General features: G+C 36.3%; 1 protein-coding gene across 1 annotated transcript in view; it reads left to right on the top strand.

The window, feature by feature from the left end:
• Window positions 1-17,316, top strand: part of CNTLN (centlein) — a 197,961-nt gene that overhangs the window by 107,370 nt on the left and 73,275 nt on the right. The window contains 1 exon segment of the mRNA XM_088054637.1: window positions 1,345-1,470. Within this exon segment, the coding sequence (XP_087910763.1) occupies window positions 1,345-1,470 (126 nt within the window).

The following is a 17,316-nucleotide window of genomic DNA, read 5'->3' as shown; positions in this document are numbered from 1 at the left end:
TACCTAGACAGGCTTTCGTATCCACTGAGAGGCCAAGGCCAACAAGATAAAAAAAATTGAACTAGATAAAGACATTAAAATCTTAAACTTGATATACAGTGAAGCACTGGGTGTTCTGGTTCTGGCAGCTGAAAAAAAATGAAAAATAAAAGGGAAAGAGAGACAAAGGTGAATTCTGTTTCTGTTAAAAGTAAATGAGACGAGCGTGTGTTATAATGAATGTATTTGGGAAAAGTAGGGATTGGCCAGTCTTCACTTAGTCATCTAACTTTTTCATCTCTATTTAAGATGAGCTGAAAATAACAAGGTTTCAATAATTTTCGTCATCAGATTAGATTTGTATGAAGCCACACTAAAGGAGGTTTGGTTTTCATTTTTAATGCACTTCAACAAAGGAGACAAGACACAAAAGCAGTCTGTAACAATAAGACTGTTATTTTGGTATCTCAAAAAGCTGTATAGTGCTGCTGTAATGTAAATTGTGCATTAAGAACTCAGTATCAGGTGCTTATGTGGCATTTCTGGTCCTTTGTAAGTGATGGAGGACCCCATTCCCCATATTCTTCATAGATTAATATCTGTTATTGAGATGGCAGCTGATGTGACCTAATCCACCTGTCAGTGTACATACAACTTGCACTGATGTACGTGACTGCAAAGATGATGGAGGCCTTAGGAGGTTACCACATTGTCTAGGAGTTTATTTCTATGCTCTGTAGGAATTTAGATTGCAGTTTTAAATTGATTTCATAAAGGATTTTTTAATACAGCTTTTATCTTTGGCATTATTAAAATACCTAAAAATATTTTAATCACAGAAAAACTGTTAAACATTTTTATTTTATTTTTCTGTACTTCTAAAGTCAATATGCTTTTTATTAATACATAGATAGCGAATTCCTTTATTAAACTGTATAACAGCAGTGTGATTTAGAATGGGCATCATCTACAACTTCCAGATTGGCTTGCTGGGGCATTAGAGGAGCTGATGACTCTCCCTTTATTTTCAAGAGATTATGTGATGATTTTGACTTCTTCTTTCTTTACATACCAGTATTTAAAGCAATGTTGTCTGAGTGTGGGTGACATTATTTTGCCACATGTCATCTGGGAGGCATGATGTCGTACTAGCACAATATCTGTCTGAAACTATGTAATTGAACTTCTCTTTATTACCACAGTTAAGGTTTCATGCCTCAGAATGTATACTTCATAAAAAATTCAGATTCACTGCATGCTGTACTTGAAAATGTGTGTTTTCTGAAAGCAGGGGTCCTTTTATTCTGGTTCTCCTAAAACATTTAGATATTTGAAAACAAAAAACCTTTTTTAACTCGTAAACAGGTTTTAAAATAGTAAAAGCAGATACCATAATACAGGTTCCTATCAGCTTTGTCAAGAGGACTCTCATGTGATATGGAATGAACTGGCTCTTTTCAAAAGGGAGCAAAAAAAGCTATTGATTGAGAAGTGAGTTTGTTTCTTAAATGGTGTTTAAGTAAAGAAACATACTGTGTTTTTTTCTGAAGTGCTTTACAGGCCATACAAGAGGAATTCCTTGCAAAATTCCATTATAAAAACATCTACCAAACGGAGAAAAGGAAAACATCAGCTCTTTATTTTTTTTTTTTTTCCTTCTCTCTCCCCCTTAAATCAGTGACAAGTTACAAGTTTGCTAGCACTAACAGAAACTGTATTCCATGATCTAGGGATTGTGTTAATTAATGTGGCTCTCATCTGTTGGAGGTGTCGCTCTTCATTAGCCTGTATTTTACACACTGCCGTGCTTCATTTTTGGAATGAGGTGGTGAGGGGATAACCTAGCCAGCCATCCTTGTTTGATCTCTGTGATACATACGCAATGCAGAATGCCTCAGCTCTCTTGGTTCCCTGCCCTGTCCTGCTAATCCCAGCTGAGCTCATTATGGTGTAGCCTTGCTGCTACTCCTGGAGCCAGAGCTGTCCAAGCTAATTACTGGTAGCAGCAGAACTGCCTGTTAAGGGTCTGGTGTGGATCTGCTAACATGGTCCTTGGTAGTGACCTGCAAAAAGCACGAGGGAGTTGCTCTCTTTCTTGCTGTGCACAGCCTGTCCTTTGGGTTTAGTGCTGATCCCTTCACATAGCTCTTTCAGCTGTAGTAAGTGTAAAACTTGGTGAAGGAAACTCTTACTTTAGAAAACATACAGTTTGCTGCTTTGATCTCATAATTCATAGGCTATTACACTCAGCCAGGCAAAGTAAAAAAATGTCCTTTTATACTAGACAAAAGGAAGTTAGTATGATATAATTAGCCCTTTGCTGTGATTTAACACTTTCTGTAAGTAACTATGATTTTCTGTTTTAATTTAAGAATCAAGACATCATATAAAGTTTTATCCAGACTTTGTTTTTGTCAGCATTAAAGAAAATGTGTTTTCCCGATGGATCACAATGTAAACCCATTTTGTGTCAATATCATGAAGGTTGCTATCACAGAATTTCAACAGCAGCAAATTGTTTTGTTCTATGTAAGTTGTTGTGTTGACCACAATCTCCCTTGGTGTATTATAGGCAATGTTGCCAGTAGCTGTGTTACATGGGATATTCTTATATCTGCCAGTTAAAATTGTGTGCCTGTTCTTGTCACTTCATTGTCTTTTTTTTTTTTTTCTGTTTTGAAGCTACAACAACAAATTATCACATGTAATTATTTTGTGGGTTTTTATTTTTAATTTTTATGTAGGAAAGAACACCTTCTTGCCACGTATGTAATTGCATACATGTAATTCCTCTTCCATCACTAATGAACACATTCACCACAGGCAATTACATAAGCCTTTTTTTTCACACAAAGCCATGCAAGAGAGATTGCTTATATATATTGTTCACACCTGGAAGATTGGTACAGTTGGACTGCTTTTCTAGAGGTCCTGTGCAGTCCCATTTATGGGAACAGCCTTATGTCTGGTATGTTGCAGATCATTGACCTTGACTAGACTGTGGTGAGATGGTATGAGCAAACAGCTGAGCTCTTCGAAATACAGCATTTGTAAGACAAAATGGGTTCATGGAAGTCCACATAGTAAGGACTTAGCAAGAAGCCAGTGCAGCATTGTGTTCATTAAGGTGAACTCCTTGTGTGGATTTAGGTGCTGTTTGCTCTTATAGGCAATGCCACTTACTGTTAGTTGAAGTAAGGAAGAAATGAATGCATAATTGCAGGGTTTATATCTCTCTAATAATGACAGTCTTTAAGTTGTTGAAAGAAGTCACCATTTCAGGATTTCAGCTCATTTTCTTAGGAAAATTTGTTGTACTTTTTAGATATGTGGATAGAGCTTCTTTTGTTAAAGACAAAAAATTTTTGTTTTTAAATTTTGTGGATAAAGAACATGATCTATGGAGCTGGACCAGTTACTTATATGAGTAATGTTACAAACAGTGTAAGTAAATCAGGTTAGCCCATAGGTTTTGTGAATGCACTTAATTTGAGGGAGCTTACTAATTGTTACCTATAAGTTGACATAGAACATACATAAACCAAAACCAGTGCACCTTTGCTTAAAGAAGAGTGTCTGTGTAGGGATTTTATTTTGGTTTAAGTAGTTGTAACTTTTAAAATGCATAATTTCTCTATCTGACTAAACCAAAGAGTGAGTTTGGAATATAGGATTATTTGTTACTGCTTGCTTATGTATTTTATCTACAGGAAAGATTTTCTCTTCCATTTTCTGAGGCATAAAGCAATGATGTAAAATGTCTTTATTATGCACATACATTAATCATGTTTTTAACCCTCCACTGGACCTGCTCCAGGGGCTCCATAGCTCCCTTCTAGTGAGGAACCCAGAAATGGACACAGAAGTCCAGATGTGGCCTCACAAGGGTTGAGCAGAGCGGCAGGATCACCTTCCTCAATATGCTGGCAATACTCTTCCTAATGTGCCACCAGGACACACTGCTGGCTCATGGACAGCTTGAAGGACCAAAGGACTCACAGGTACCACTCCAAAGAACTGCTTCACTGCACATCCAATTGTTCTGCTACCTGATTGCCAGCTGGCTAATTTAAACTATTTCAGCATTTCCTTATCAAAAGCTGGTTAGCTGGAGCATAGGGATACCCTGTCCCTTTGGCCTTTATATACAGAATTGTAAATGTATAGATGACTGGGTATAAACTATTGTGGAATCTATACAATTTCACATCTTTCATTCTGCATTATTTGTAGTCAACCTTGTAATACATACCAGCAACACTCAATTATTTGACAAAGAACATGCTTCAACATTAGACATGATGATGTAAGTTGGCATTTACAGCTAGCTGGAAATTTGTTGTCTGTGTGAGTGCTCTGTAATTGTGCACGTCGTCCATTATAGGAAGTGTGTTCTGTGTCTTTAAAGCATATGGAATCACTACAGCCTCAGTCATATCCTTCCTCTGCTGTAGCAGCTGTTTAATAAAAGTTTTCTGATAAGCCTTCCATTTTTAGGTGAACAAGACCTCGTGGTTTCTGCTTTCCTTATTCCTGTGGAGTGAAAGCTACTGTTGTGTACCTGGTGTAGTGGTATGTGACAAAGTAGTTGACAGGCGCCTATCTTGGTACCAGCAACACCATGTGATGCCTCTTGCCGTTTCTCACTGTCAGAATGGGTATGATGGAGAAAAGCTAAATTAAGTGTGCTGGAATGCTAGCAGTAAGAAACACAAACAGAGGCTTTATTAGTTCCTTCCCTTCTTGAGTGTGTGTTTTCTCCCTCCTTCTTTAGCTACAGAACCTGCTGAAAAATACAGTTTTGATAATCTTGACAGTCTCAGGCAATAGGAGAGACCTGGTCATCAAAGACTTTTATTTTTAGACCTCCATTGTTTTGTGCAACATCCAAATATCCCAGTAATTTTTTCTGTGTTCTACTCAATAGGTACAGCATGTACCAGATGAATTTGTAACAAAGTGCATTCACACTACATCAATGTTAAAAAGTGTTACCTACAGCATACAGCCCTTCTGACTTGCATGTTTCCTCTGTAAAGTAATCTTTCTGGTTCTCAGTCTTGCGAGTGCTGGGACATAGCAGACATCCTACTAATAATAACTCAAATCCAATAGGTCAGGGCTGTTGTTTACTTTTTTCTGCAGTTAGTAATTCTGTAGTTCAAAGGCATATATAGTTAAAATGATGGTCTGTATGTGTTTGTTTAAGTCAGGATAGATAAAAATCTGAAATACCACCTTTCATTCTACTGGAAACAATTCCAGCCTAAATTTTACAGATGGTCTTGTAACTTCTGAGGGTTTTGACAAAGTGCATGCTTACTGACTGTGCTGAATATGGCAGTGAAAATGAAAGGCTCAAGTGTGAGACTGGGAAGGACTGCACTGTAAATAAATTAAAAAGTAAGAAATCAGCAGTGTTTGGTGTAATGCAGAGTATAGTTTCCAAAAGATGTTTTCATAGGACCAAAGTCAGAACTGCAAATGCCACATAAACTCAGGTAGGGGCTTTTACTTATGAACAAAATGGCCCTTTTAGTGAAGAGAATTAGTTGGGTTTTTCTTTTCTAGCAAGCTTTCAGTTACATTTTCACCAAAACTATGTCAACTAACTGTTTTCCAGTGGGAAGGTTCTATCAAGGATGATGAGATTAATGCTTTTTAGTTGTTCAGCTTGTCTCTAGGACATTTCTTACCTGTGTCCACGACATCTTGTAATTTACTGCATCCTAGCTGACAGACAAATTTGAGGATTTAGTGGGTTTTTTTAATATCAAATGTGTTTGTGTTTTTCCTTTATTCTTTCATATTTAATCAGACTTGTCTTTTCTTGTCTTGTACTTCAGTGCCTTCTCATATATGACAGAATTGTGTCATGTTGAAAACATGAGTCATGCTGCTAAGTATTTTTTTTAATAATACAGAAGCAGGTAAACACAGAATTAAAGTTGCATTAGTGATAAAAATTGGGCATTGTCAAGGAGAAAAAATAGCAGAGAGATGGTGGAGAAAGTTAAGGTCAGCTTTCCTTTGTATTGCTTGCACAGAGCTAATGCTTGCCTCACTGTTGGATCACAGTGATTTTTGTAGATTATTTGGTTTAGAAATGAATTATTGTACTGGTGGCAAGCACACCACCTGCAAAAGAACTGTCTTTTTTCTTATCCCTCTGTCTGGCCAAGACAAAAGGTCTTGAGCATTTAGATGGAAATTTCTGGTTTATTAGTCTACAGATACGTATGCACGTATAAAAATAAAGAAGTAGTGTGTCATATTAAACTGTACTGAATGTTCACAGAAGAAGCCTATGAACGTACAGTCTCTAACACCAAAGCACACTGATTGCTGCTAACATGTCAGACTGCTCTTTTAAGAAAATAAGGAGTGAGTAATGAAAGTAAGTTTCTCTACAGTGCCTTCTGTGAAAGTTCTGGTATTTCTGGTAAAGGTAGCAAATGCCTTTACATAGTACTGATTTTGGAAGGGAAATTATAAATTTTCATGATTCCATGTGTCTCAGCTTTGGTAATACCATATGGAACTTCAACAACTGAACTTTGAAAATATGTAGAAACATTTATTTCAGGGAGTGCAAATAATATTTTACAATGTAAGTTATTAAATGTTGTTTCTGTATTCTTGCTTTATCTCTGGAAGCCTTTCTTAAAGCATACTGTTTTGTAATTCTAGAAAGTCAAATGCTGGTGCTTAGTGGACCTTTATTGTGACCCAGCATGATATTTGTGATAAACTACTCAGCTGTCTTTTATTGTATGAGGCAGAATATGCATATACATGGAAAAGTTTAACGTATCTTAATGCTTTTGGATCTTTTTCTAATTTCTAAGGAAATCATAATGAATTTTCTAAGAATTATTGTTGTATTTGCTTTTTTCAAACACAACCACTTGAGTATAAACATGTAATTGTCAAAGTTTTCCTAAAACTCAAATTCTTCAGTGGAAGAAATAAATTAAGAAATTAATTTTTATCCTTACTTTGCATTATTGGAAACCAGCTCTGTACTAACAGCAGGCTGTAGGCCAATCACTTTGGCATATTGTCATCTGAGGTTTATAAAGGTTAGAAGGACTGATTCAACAACAAAATTCTCTTGATATTCATATGATGGGTGATATGCCCTCGTACTGTGATCTCCTCTGAATTATATTGATGGCACTGGTACTCCGGTCCTGGCCCTTGAGGTTGAATCTGTTTTGAACTTAATACAGGTACAAACACTGTTTAGTGAGGCTGTTCTGATGGTCTTATTTTAAAGGAATGGAAACTTGCAAATTAGAATAATAAACGTAATTCACACAATGTAACATTTGTATTTTTGATAAGCATTTCTTGATAAATAAGCTTAATTTTGTGCTGCAGCAAGAAAAATTAAAGATTGCTAAATGGTAGATAAAATGTTAGGCATCTGATTCCACCATCCTTTTTCAAACTAAAGCTTATGCTGCATGTGTGGAAACTAACCTAGTCACCAGTGTTTCATTGACTTTGGACTGACTATTAACTTGAAATATATCTCAAAAGGCACTCTTGACAACTATGACACTATTCACAATTTTGTTATGTGAACAGACATTGGACTGTTGAAGGGGGGGAGTTGCTTTTATCCTTTCTTTGCTCCTGAATGTGGGTTGTAAATCAGGGAGACTTTACTTAGCAACAAAAGATATCTCTTCCTTCAATTTTCATCCATCCTACAAGTGACTGAATTGGGAAACAGGAATGATAAAGACATATTTCTGGGAAGTGGATGCACAAGTAAGATAGATAGCTTAAAGACTCTATGTAGTCAAATACTTCATTTCCTTGGTTAATTAAGACTATACATTTCTTAGTGTAAACTGTAAGTTTACAATATTTTTCCTGTAAAGGAATTCCAGTAAATCCTTCTGGATACTGTGAATGATAACAGAATGGGAGTAATGCTAGTACGTTTTGCTTTACTGTTACCTTGGCAGTGTTATCCTCAGACATATGTAATGCTTTTTGCTTTCTCACAGTCTATTCCCAGATTCCTATTCCCAGATTTGCTCTCAGTTTCCAAGGCTGTCAGTTGACACATAAATATACAGACACATGAAAAGAGCATATTTTGCCCTTACTGCAGGCAAATGTACTTGAATCATAATGCTGTAGGAACGAAAGTGACCAATTTCCGTCAGAGTAGTATTTCACCTGTAGAAGTTGGATAAAGTTTCTGCATGGATTGGTTCTCCTGACTTTAAGTTATTTTGGAGTAGTAGAAAGTCAAAATGAATGCTTGTATTATGACATATGAGACCATTTTTGACAGCCTCTTCCTATATTTTCTGTATGGGCTTTTTACAGAAGTATGTGTAACGTGCATGTTATAGTTTCATAGAGCAGAATTTTTACCCTTCTAAAAATTAGAAGACTAAAGAACAGAAAGTGCGATTCAGCTTTGCTTACCTAGATGTTCCTCTGTTGATGTGCTGTCTTTCTTCTCAAGCACCGTTCTTTTCTGAGGGGAAGAAAACAGATCTGCTGTCCTATTTTCCTTGCAAGGATTATTGGGCTGTTTAACTTAAGCTCTGGATAAGAAAAAAAATTCTTTGACACTGTTGACCCAGTGTCTTTAGAACTTACCTTTTTGGTTACTGTAATAAGGCAATGCTGCTGTCCCCTTTTAAAGGGCTGTGATAAAGAGCATGCAAAGCTTGGTCAGCACTCTTTTTCTGTCTGATTTTTTTCTTAATTTGGCTTTCCGGTCTTTAGCAGTCTTCCAATACTCTGAAGGAAAACATTTGAAAAGGCAATAGTTAACCTCATGGACTCAGAGGAAGGCTTCCCTGACTGTGGCAGCTCCTGGACTAGCCCCCTGATATCTGTCCATACCAGCAACAATATGCATTAGGAGATTGTGGTTGGTTGTGCTTATTTCTCCAAAGAGTCATCCTGCTGCAGTCTTTACAACATGTAATCCTTGGGAAGGAGTCGGTTTCCTCAGTGGGTTATTCCATTTTATGTATTCAGCTCTATTAGAAATTAGATTCTCTGCATGGTTTTATTTTCCAGATAAGATTCCCTGGGACAAATGGGAAAAATGTCTTATTGTTTGTTTGGATGTTTATTTTAGACTGCCATGAGCCTGCTCTCTTAATTCCTTTTATATGTATGCAGGGGAGTGTAGAAGTCTCCTGCTTGTCTTACCTGTGAATGCTGAAAGCTGCTGATGAGCAATGGCTGACTTATGGGATGTGTATTACTCAGGAGGCAGTTGTTTGCTAGAGGACTAACTAGAGTCTTCTGGCAATGGGTTAACCCAGGGTCAGCAACTCTGGAGGGAAGGAGCCCTTTAAACTCATAAGTGCAGAGAGAAAGTTTATGCTATAGTTCAGGCTGTCTTTCTAAATTACCTTTTCTTTAATGCATTGAGACCCAAGTGCACATGTGTACATGTACCTTAGATTTGGAGCTGTGTGAGAGCTCCTGATGGTATCTTTAGAACTGCTGACAATTAAAAATGATGAGTACTAGGATATTTTGTTCTAGCAAGAGGGTCTGTTTGGCAGAAACCTTGCTTATACGCAGATGGTGGGAGCATTTCTTCTATTCTAATAACTTGATAAGTAAGCAACTGTTACAAAGAATTTCTTGCTGATGCCTAGCTAAAATCTAAAATAAATTGGAAGTAATTCTTTTAGCATAACGATTCTATAGCATAGTTTTTAATATGCTACTTCTTCCTATATTCCAAATAGGTGAGCATTAAAAAAAAAAAACAAACCTAAAAAAAGGAGGAGTAATCAAAAGTATTATATTGTGAAAAATAGAGCCCAGAATATTGTATCATACTGAAAAACAGCAGATTCTGTAATTGTGGGTCAGTATCAGTAACTTGAAAAATACATGCAATACCACCATAAACTATTGCCTGTATATATATAATATATATATGTATAATACATATATATAATATAAATGTATAAATATAAATGTATATTTGTATATAATATAAATTATTACACAAATCTATTACCATAGATTTGATCTCTCTTGATTTCTGAATATCCTTGTGTTAATAGTGGCAAATGAGACTGTGGCAATCAAAGCTGGAGGATAGAAATGAAGCATTTGTACATAAAACAGGATGCTGCACACCTTCCTGCTCTTGATGGTACATTTTCTATATGTGCTACAAATAAGAAGAATGACTTTTCATGAAGTTAATTATAGTAAACAAAGGACTTTGAGGTTGTTCTCAGGATGTAAAAACACATGATTAGAATTCTGACCTGCCGTATTAGAAGATCCTGATAGTGTTCTAGGAAATGCCAGTAGATTCCTGGTAATTTAAGATGCTTATTCCTCTCAAATCAAGGACTCAGTGTCTCTTCTTTGGAGCTGGAAATTAGTCTCTGACAACCTAGTCTAGAGTATCTAGGATTGCTGCTGCACTCTTTCTTGTCAACAAAGCAATCTTCAAAAATACTTTGGAGTAGATTACATTGTCAGAAGGTCAGCTTGTTTAGGAAGCAGATAAGAAAATGCTTACTGTTGACAAAGACTTGCTGAAGAAATACACTAAAATCTACCCAATATACTTACAAGCAGCATAACCTCTTTTTGCAGGAGACTCAAGGCCATTAAGCAGTTTCAGGTGTGCATAAAGCCGAAAATCAGTACACTGGTTTCTAGGTTTTGTATGGCTTTAAGTCACTTTTCCTCCATCTAATGGGCTATCATTTAAACTTGGCAACACTGCTAGAAATACCACATAAATAAGAGCAAGACATTTTTTCTAGAAGAAGTCATAAATTCTGGACTTTTTTCCGTCTGCTAGTTTTTATTACTCTTTCAACTACATTTCAAAACTAGTATTTTCTTTTTTGTTTTCTTTTTTTTCCCCTATCTTTTTAAAAACTGAAAAGTCTGTGTGGGATCTGAATAGTTATTTCAAAGACCATTTTCAATTCATCTTATAGACAGATATAAGATTAGTGTAGTCCTAAAATCAGAAATAGTAGTCATGTATGTCACTCATAATTACATAACCTTCATTATTGGGAAATTTGGTACATTGTTACTGCAAATTTTCAGGATATATTTTCCAGTTATACAGTCTTCTTTAAGACTCCCTAAATCTTAAATATAAACTAATCAGGACTGTAAAGACTCCCACAGTGCAATCAGAAAAGAGTTGTTCAACATGATTTGAAAATGTTTTATATCTTCTTTTAAAAAACCAACCCATAGTGATCAAAATAAACCTATGAAAAAAGTGCACCTAGATACAGGCCAAGTGATAATTGCAATTTCAACCTTGGAAGTTTTTAGAAATGTCTGTGTTAGCATTAACCCTGCAGATTTGAGTTTAGACTTAAAGAAACTTTATAGATGTTTAACTCATTGGTTGGTTATTTTCTTTTGTTTGAATTGCTGATATGTATTCTTTGTAATGAATCTCCTTTGCCTGACGTTTTTTATGTATCTGTTACTTGTGTAAATTTACAGAGACAATTCTGAACAGTTTTGGTATTACTTTTAAAACCCATTCAAATTTAGTTAGGTTTTATTTCTATTTTTCCATCAATTTATTAATGGATAAGAGCTTTTTTACAGAATTCTGACTTTTCAACACCCTGCAAGATTTCACCTACTCCCTATATCAATAAAATGTTTGTGTAAGTTTTCAAAATAGTTCACAGTATTTGGTAAACATTTGTGTAAAGTTTGTATCTGGTATCTCTCTATTATTTTAAAATATATACCGTTATTTTTTAAAATATACTTCTGTTTCTAAAAGCTGAGTTAATTAATAGAATGAGTACACAATACAGATATGTGACAAAGACAATAAAATGCTGTAGTAGTCTTTGACTTTGTCATGAGACAAAGTGTGAAAATGTAGATTTATGAGCTGGATGTGACCAGTTAATACTCTTAGGTTGCTTTGTCTTTTTTTTTTGACCTGCATTGTATTCAAATCCAATCCAAATTAAATCCAATCATTCATTCTTTAATTATAGTTCAAAAGTTTATATTCTCTGGGTCTACAGAACAAACTTCTTTCAATAGAAAAGTTTTTTGTTTGTCTGCTGTGATAACCACGGACTTCGTTTTGAGCTCTAAATTGCTGCATGTATTTCAGTTTAGAACTTGTCTGATTTTGCGGTGTTGTGTATGGTTTGTTTTGCAATACTTGAGTACCTACAAGTACTATATTCTTCCTTTTGTATGGTGGTTTAATCTTTAAATGAACTTCACTTTCTAGTCCCTCCTCATTTCTTGTAAAACGTTTAAGAGTTTGAGGAGTTTTAATACTGTTTAGTAGACATAATTTTGAGATTGTGTTTTTCAGATGCTGACAAAAATAACACTAATACTAGCCATAGAATTTTAAAATTTCAATTTTAAAAGGACAGATAATTTGTTTTCCTCAAAAAATGCTGATTTATTAATTTCATACATTGTATGTATTTCCTTGCTCAAGCAGAAAGATGAAGAACTAAAGAAGAGAACTTTTAACTTCTTCGTGAAAAATAGAACTAAAATGTATTCTGCTTGTCAGCTGATCCACTGTCATTAGGAGACTTGTGAAAGGGTGAACTGAAAGCATCCTCCATGTTTGATGTTACTGCTTGCCAAGGCAGACAGTTGACTGCAGATTTTTGTAGGTTTATGCTTCTCCTGCAGTTCCTTGAAACACTCATTGCTGAATTTCTCTTCTGGGAAAGAAAGTTGTGCTCAAATACTTGTGCCACTTAGTATTATAATTGGAAGTAGGAAATGTACTGAACCTAATCTGTAATATAAACTTACAATTTCTTTCACTTCATTAAGTGACTACTGGATTTTTTAAGAGAAAAAAATATTTGATATCCTATATAAAAAGTTTAAAGTACACTTTCTATTTTTTCTTTTTTTAAATCAAGCTTGTAGTTACAGTAACTGTAGACTGTGAAGCCACAGCCATCACTGCCCCGAAAGCCTTCTCTGACTTCCAAGGATTCAGGCGAACATGCAGACAGCACGTGGGCACTCACACGCATTCCAGATAGGAATAATAGGCCATCAGGGAAAGAGCTGGAAGGGTCTCTGTGTAGTGTTCTAGCAAAGGTTTTATTGCGGGATGGTCCAGGGACGAAGACCCTGGATAATGGGGGGAGCTGGTTTAAATATGGTGTGCAAGGGGGTGGAGCATGAGATGGAGAGCCAATGTGTGTGTAAGGGCTTAGGGGGTGGTATCAGGGTGGGGAAAGCAGCAACAGCCAACAGGGATGTGAGGGCGGAGAGACAGGGATGTGGAGCGGAGAAGTGGGAATGGGAAGTCAATGGGGAACTGAGAACTGAGAACATTCTGGAACTGGGAAAGGGGCTAAAGGGTGACATAACTTGGATGGCTTACATAACAAACAAGAAACTTTGGGGGAGAAGCCTTCTGAGTCCTTCACCTCACCAAGTGGCAAGGTAACCCAGGAGTCTGAGGTGCTGATTTCCAGGTAACTCTTTTGGTATCTGCCTGACAGGCTCCATAGCCTCCACAGATAGGATAGGATAGGATGACAGTAACTGGTTCATAAAGGGAGGCTGTATCTGTTTTACCTTCCCAAGATCAAGAAAATTAAACTCGGGATGCGGGTAGCAGTTCCCCCAGTGGCATGCAGCTTATTCAGTTTGGTGTAGTGTGATATGTATGATTTTCTACATATAAGACATTTTATTTGGTCAGCCACAAAGAGTACTATTCTAGAGAAAGAAGAAATCACCAGAAGGAATTGAGTGTCTTAAATGAGACCATGAGTGAAATATGAGACCTGCTTTCTAACTGATGTGATAATAGCCTCTTGCACCAAGAATGGTCCTGCAATCCTTTAAAGGATAGAATGAAGTGGGAATTGGTAGTCAGAAGTCTTCTTCCATCCTGTCGTCATAAAACATATGCATAACCTCTGGCCATTCTGATGCCCCTTTGCTATACTTAATCTATTTAGGTAAGTGTCTTTCTTGGACAAGCCTGAAACAAGGCACAGCCACATGTGCCATCTCAGAAGTGCTCAGTAGAATCAATTCTGTAAATTGACTGACTGCTGCCTGTGCAGCTAGCATGTTGTTAGCCTTCATCTCAAAGGCATGTCACTGCTAATGTTCATCATATTGGTTCAAAGGACATAATTTTTTTTCTGCAAAGCTGCTCTTGAGCCAACTGGTCTTTTAGCATGTCCTCTTTCAAACAGGTTTTGTAACAGGACTTTGCCTTAAGTGAACTTCATGAAGTTCCCACCAGCCAGTTTTTTTCTTCCTATGAAGTCTCAATTAGCAGTGGTCCAGTCCTCTACTTAGCCCTCAGTTGCTTCCCTCAGTGTTATATCTTTTGTGGACTTGATGCGAGGCACCTAACACATCTTTGAGGTTGTTAATAAAGACAGTAAACAGTACTGGCTCTATAATGGATCCCTGAGGAACTTAAAATTGCTAGCTGCCAGTTGTACTCCATATGACATATCATCACTCCTTCAACCTAATATTTCAGCCAGTTTTACAGACACCTTATCTAATTTTCAATTCAGATCTCAAATCTTTGGCATTAAGATGAGACACTGTCTCAAATACCTTGCCAAATTCAAGCTATGCACTCTTGCCTGCTCTCCCTTTTTTCTTACAGTCAGTCATCTTTTACAGTTCCAGTAAGGTTGGTAAAGCAAGATTTTTTCATGGTAAATATGTGCTAGTTGTTTTCAATCACTTTGTCTATTAGGTGAGTGGACATTATTTCCAGGATGATTTGCTCTGTGACTTTTCCAGGGAAAGAAGGAAGGCCTATATTGGTTTATGTATTGTTTGTTTATTTAATTTAAATAATATCAGAAAAGAGTGGACCAAATCAATTGGCCTAGGGGTAGTCCCTTTCCAGAAAGGAAACATAAAAATGGAGCAACTAGTCAAAAATTCATCAACCCTTGAAGACTGGAGCAAGCAGTACAGAAACATTGGTTGGAGACTGTTAAGAAATATACTGTAGCTGAAACCCATCTGAAACATGTGCTACAGTTTAAAAAAAAATTAAAATAAAATAGTTGCAAACCATCCCCTGCCCCCAAAGAATCTTAAGGAGCTCTCTAGAGACTGCAGAAGCTTTTATGCCCCTTATACGGAAAAGGTCAGCATTTGAAATTTAAGCTTGCATTGCTGAGAAACAGGTAGGACCAATAAATAGAGAAAGGACAAATGCAAGTGGGAAGTTGAGAACCTTAAAAAGGCTTCTGAAGAGTGGTTTTCAAAGGTGCTTAAGCTATTGTAGTAAAGTTTTACTTAAATAGAGTGAAAAAGAAGACAATAAGGAAATTCATAGATTTGCTTAATGATTACAATGTAACAGTCTTTTTCCTTGGTCAGTTTCTGGTATTAGGTGATTGTCAAGGTGTCTTTCAACCCCAGCTTGCTGTGATTGTATGTTTCCATGCTAATGATGATTAGAAGATGCCAACAACTTGTGTAAGCTTTGCAGCAGATAGATCAAAGACCTATTTGAAGTATCTGTACAGCAATTATGAGGTCAAGTAGAGTAGTTACTTGTAAATATATTAAAGTTAATAGTCTTCACACGCAGAGATGTGAAGAAACTGAAGTATGAAATTACTCTAACCCTACTTTTAACAGCCAATGTGCCAATGGACTGGCAGGTTGCCACTATAACTCCCATCTACAGAATAGGCTCCAGAGGGAGCTGCAGACCAGTGAGCCTGACTGCTTCCATACTTTGAAGATGGCAGTCAGTCTTTAGGAAAAAGACGGTGAAAGGGAGAAAGTGAAAAAAAAAAAACCAAAAAACAACCAGAAAACAACCAAACAATCAACAAAAACTGTAGAGAGAAATATCACTAAGCACAAATCAGCAGAGTTTTGTTGGGGAAGCATTAATGTGACTCCTGTAAATCCTGCTTCATTAACCTGCTGGAATTGTAGAAAGGTGACAGTAGCTGTGTGGTAATAGTAACCCGATCGGTATTTTTTCAGTTGCCTTTAACAAGCCTTCACATGAAAGGTTATAAAGTTGTTTTTGTTTTTGTTTTTGTTTTTTTACTGTGGGATTAGTGGAAAGGTCCTTTTAGCAACTGCGAACCAGTTAAAGTAGAAGAAATAAACAGTAGTGCCTGTGTGTTACTTCCAGGGTGAAAAATTGGACTCACACTGCAGAAACTGTTCGGCTTCCACTCTTTCTTGAGCAGCATTTGCTTTTGTCTCTGTTGGAGACATAGTACTACTGATGGTTGGACTTGGCACTGGGCTAACCCATTTAAGCATTTCTAGCATTCACAGAAACGAGTCCTTGACTTGGATGGGTTGAATCTTGCATTGCGCATTGTAATTTTTGGTTTGGACTTGACTAAAATTTTTTCAGATATAGATATATCCTAACTTCGGTTGGAGATTATTTCATGGATAAATTAATTTATTCGGAGCCATATCAGTTATTCTGACTATAAATTTCCACTTAATTTATTTAATATAATTACTTTACTTCTGCACATCTTCCATCAGCTGAAAGAAAAAAAAAAATACCTGCAGAAGTTTACACTTAAAAATCTTGTACAATCACTATTGCATGCTTGTCGATTAGTGTCTACAGAGGCAGTACCTATGTTCATAAATGTATTTATTCAGATAATGTTTTTAAAGTTGGAAAGTAACTTGTTCAGAAGATAGAGGTTCAAGCAGGAAGCATGTCTTATTGATTTCAGCCTTTAATTGCATAAACAATGTATTTTCAAGGAAATATTTTGCCATTCAGTGCAAAAAGCTAACATGCTGTGAAGAGTTAAGACAATGTGGAGACAAAAGCCGCTGTAGTCTGTGTAATAGAAACTGATAATGACTGAGTTTTGGAGAATGAAAGAACAGCAAAAAAAATCAACCTGTGAAGGCAGATGAGGGATCCCAAAATTAGCTGGATTTCTTATGTGTCATGCAAAGTAAGTTACTTTAACTTTCCATTTATAATTTTCTCTGTAATTCATGTTTTACAGCTGAGTCAGAGGTGCATTTGACTTACAATGTGCTTTAATATACTGTGCATACCAGAAGACTTTTTTTTTTTAAGTCCTTTCCTTAAGTTAGCAAATATTTTGGCCAGATCTTTTTTGAGCCCTATTTCAGAGGGCAAAGTAGGGTAAAGCATAAATTTCCTGTGAAACAGGTGCTGCTGTTCAGAGTACAAGTGAAATAAGTGAGAGCATTAGCAGTCAAAGTTTCACAACACAGCTAGAATAATGTGTATTTGTGCATGAAATGAATTTATATTTTAAGCAAAAGCTGCCTTTTGTTCTGTAGCAAAGTAGCAAAAGCTACTTTGTT

The sequence above is a fragment of the Pseudopodoces humilis genome, chromosome 4 (genome assembly GCF_049639895.1).
Source record: "Pseudopodoces humilis isolate 2021_Gansu_Grassland_sample_001 chromosome 4, ASM4963989v1, whole genome shotgun sequence".
Taxonomy (NCBI): Eukaryota; Metazoa; Chordata; class Aves; order Passeriformes; family Paridae; genus Pseudopodoces; species Pseudopodoces humilis.
Note: the sequence above shows the minus strand (reverse complement) of the source record. Positions and strands in the feature narration are given on the sequence as shown.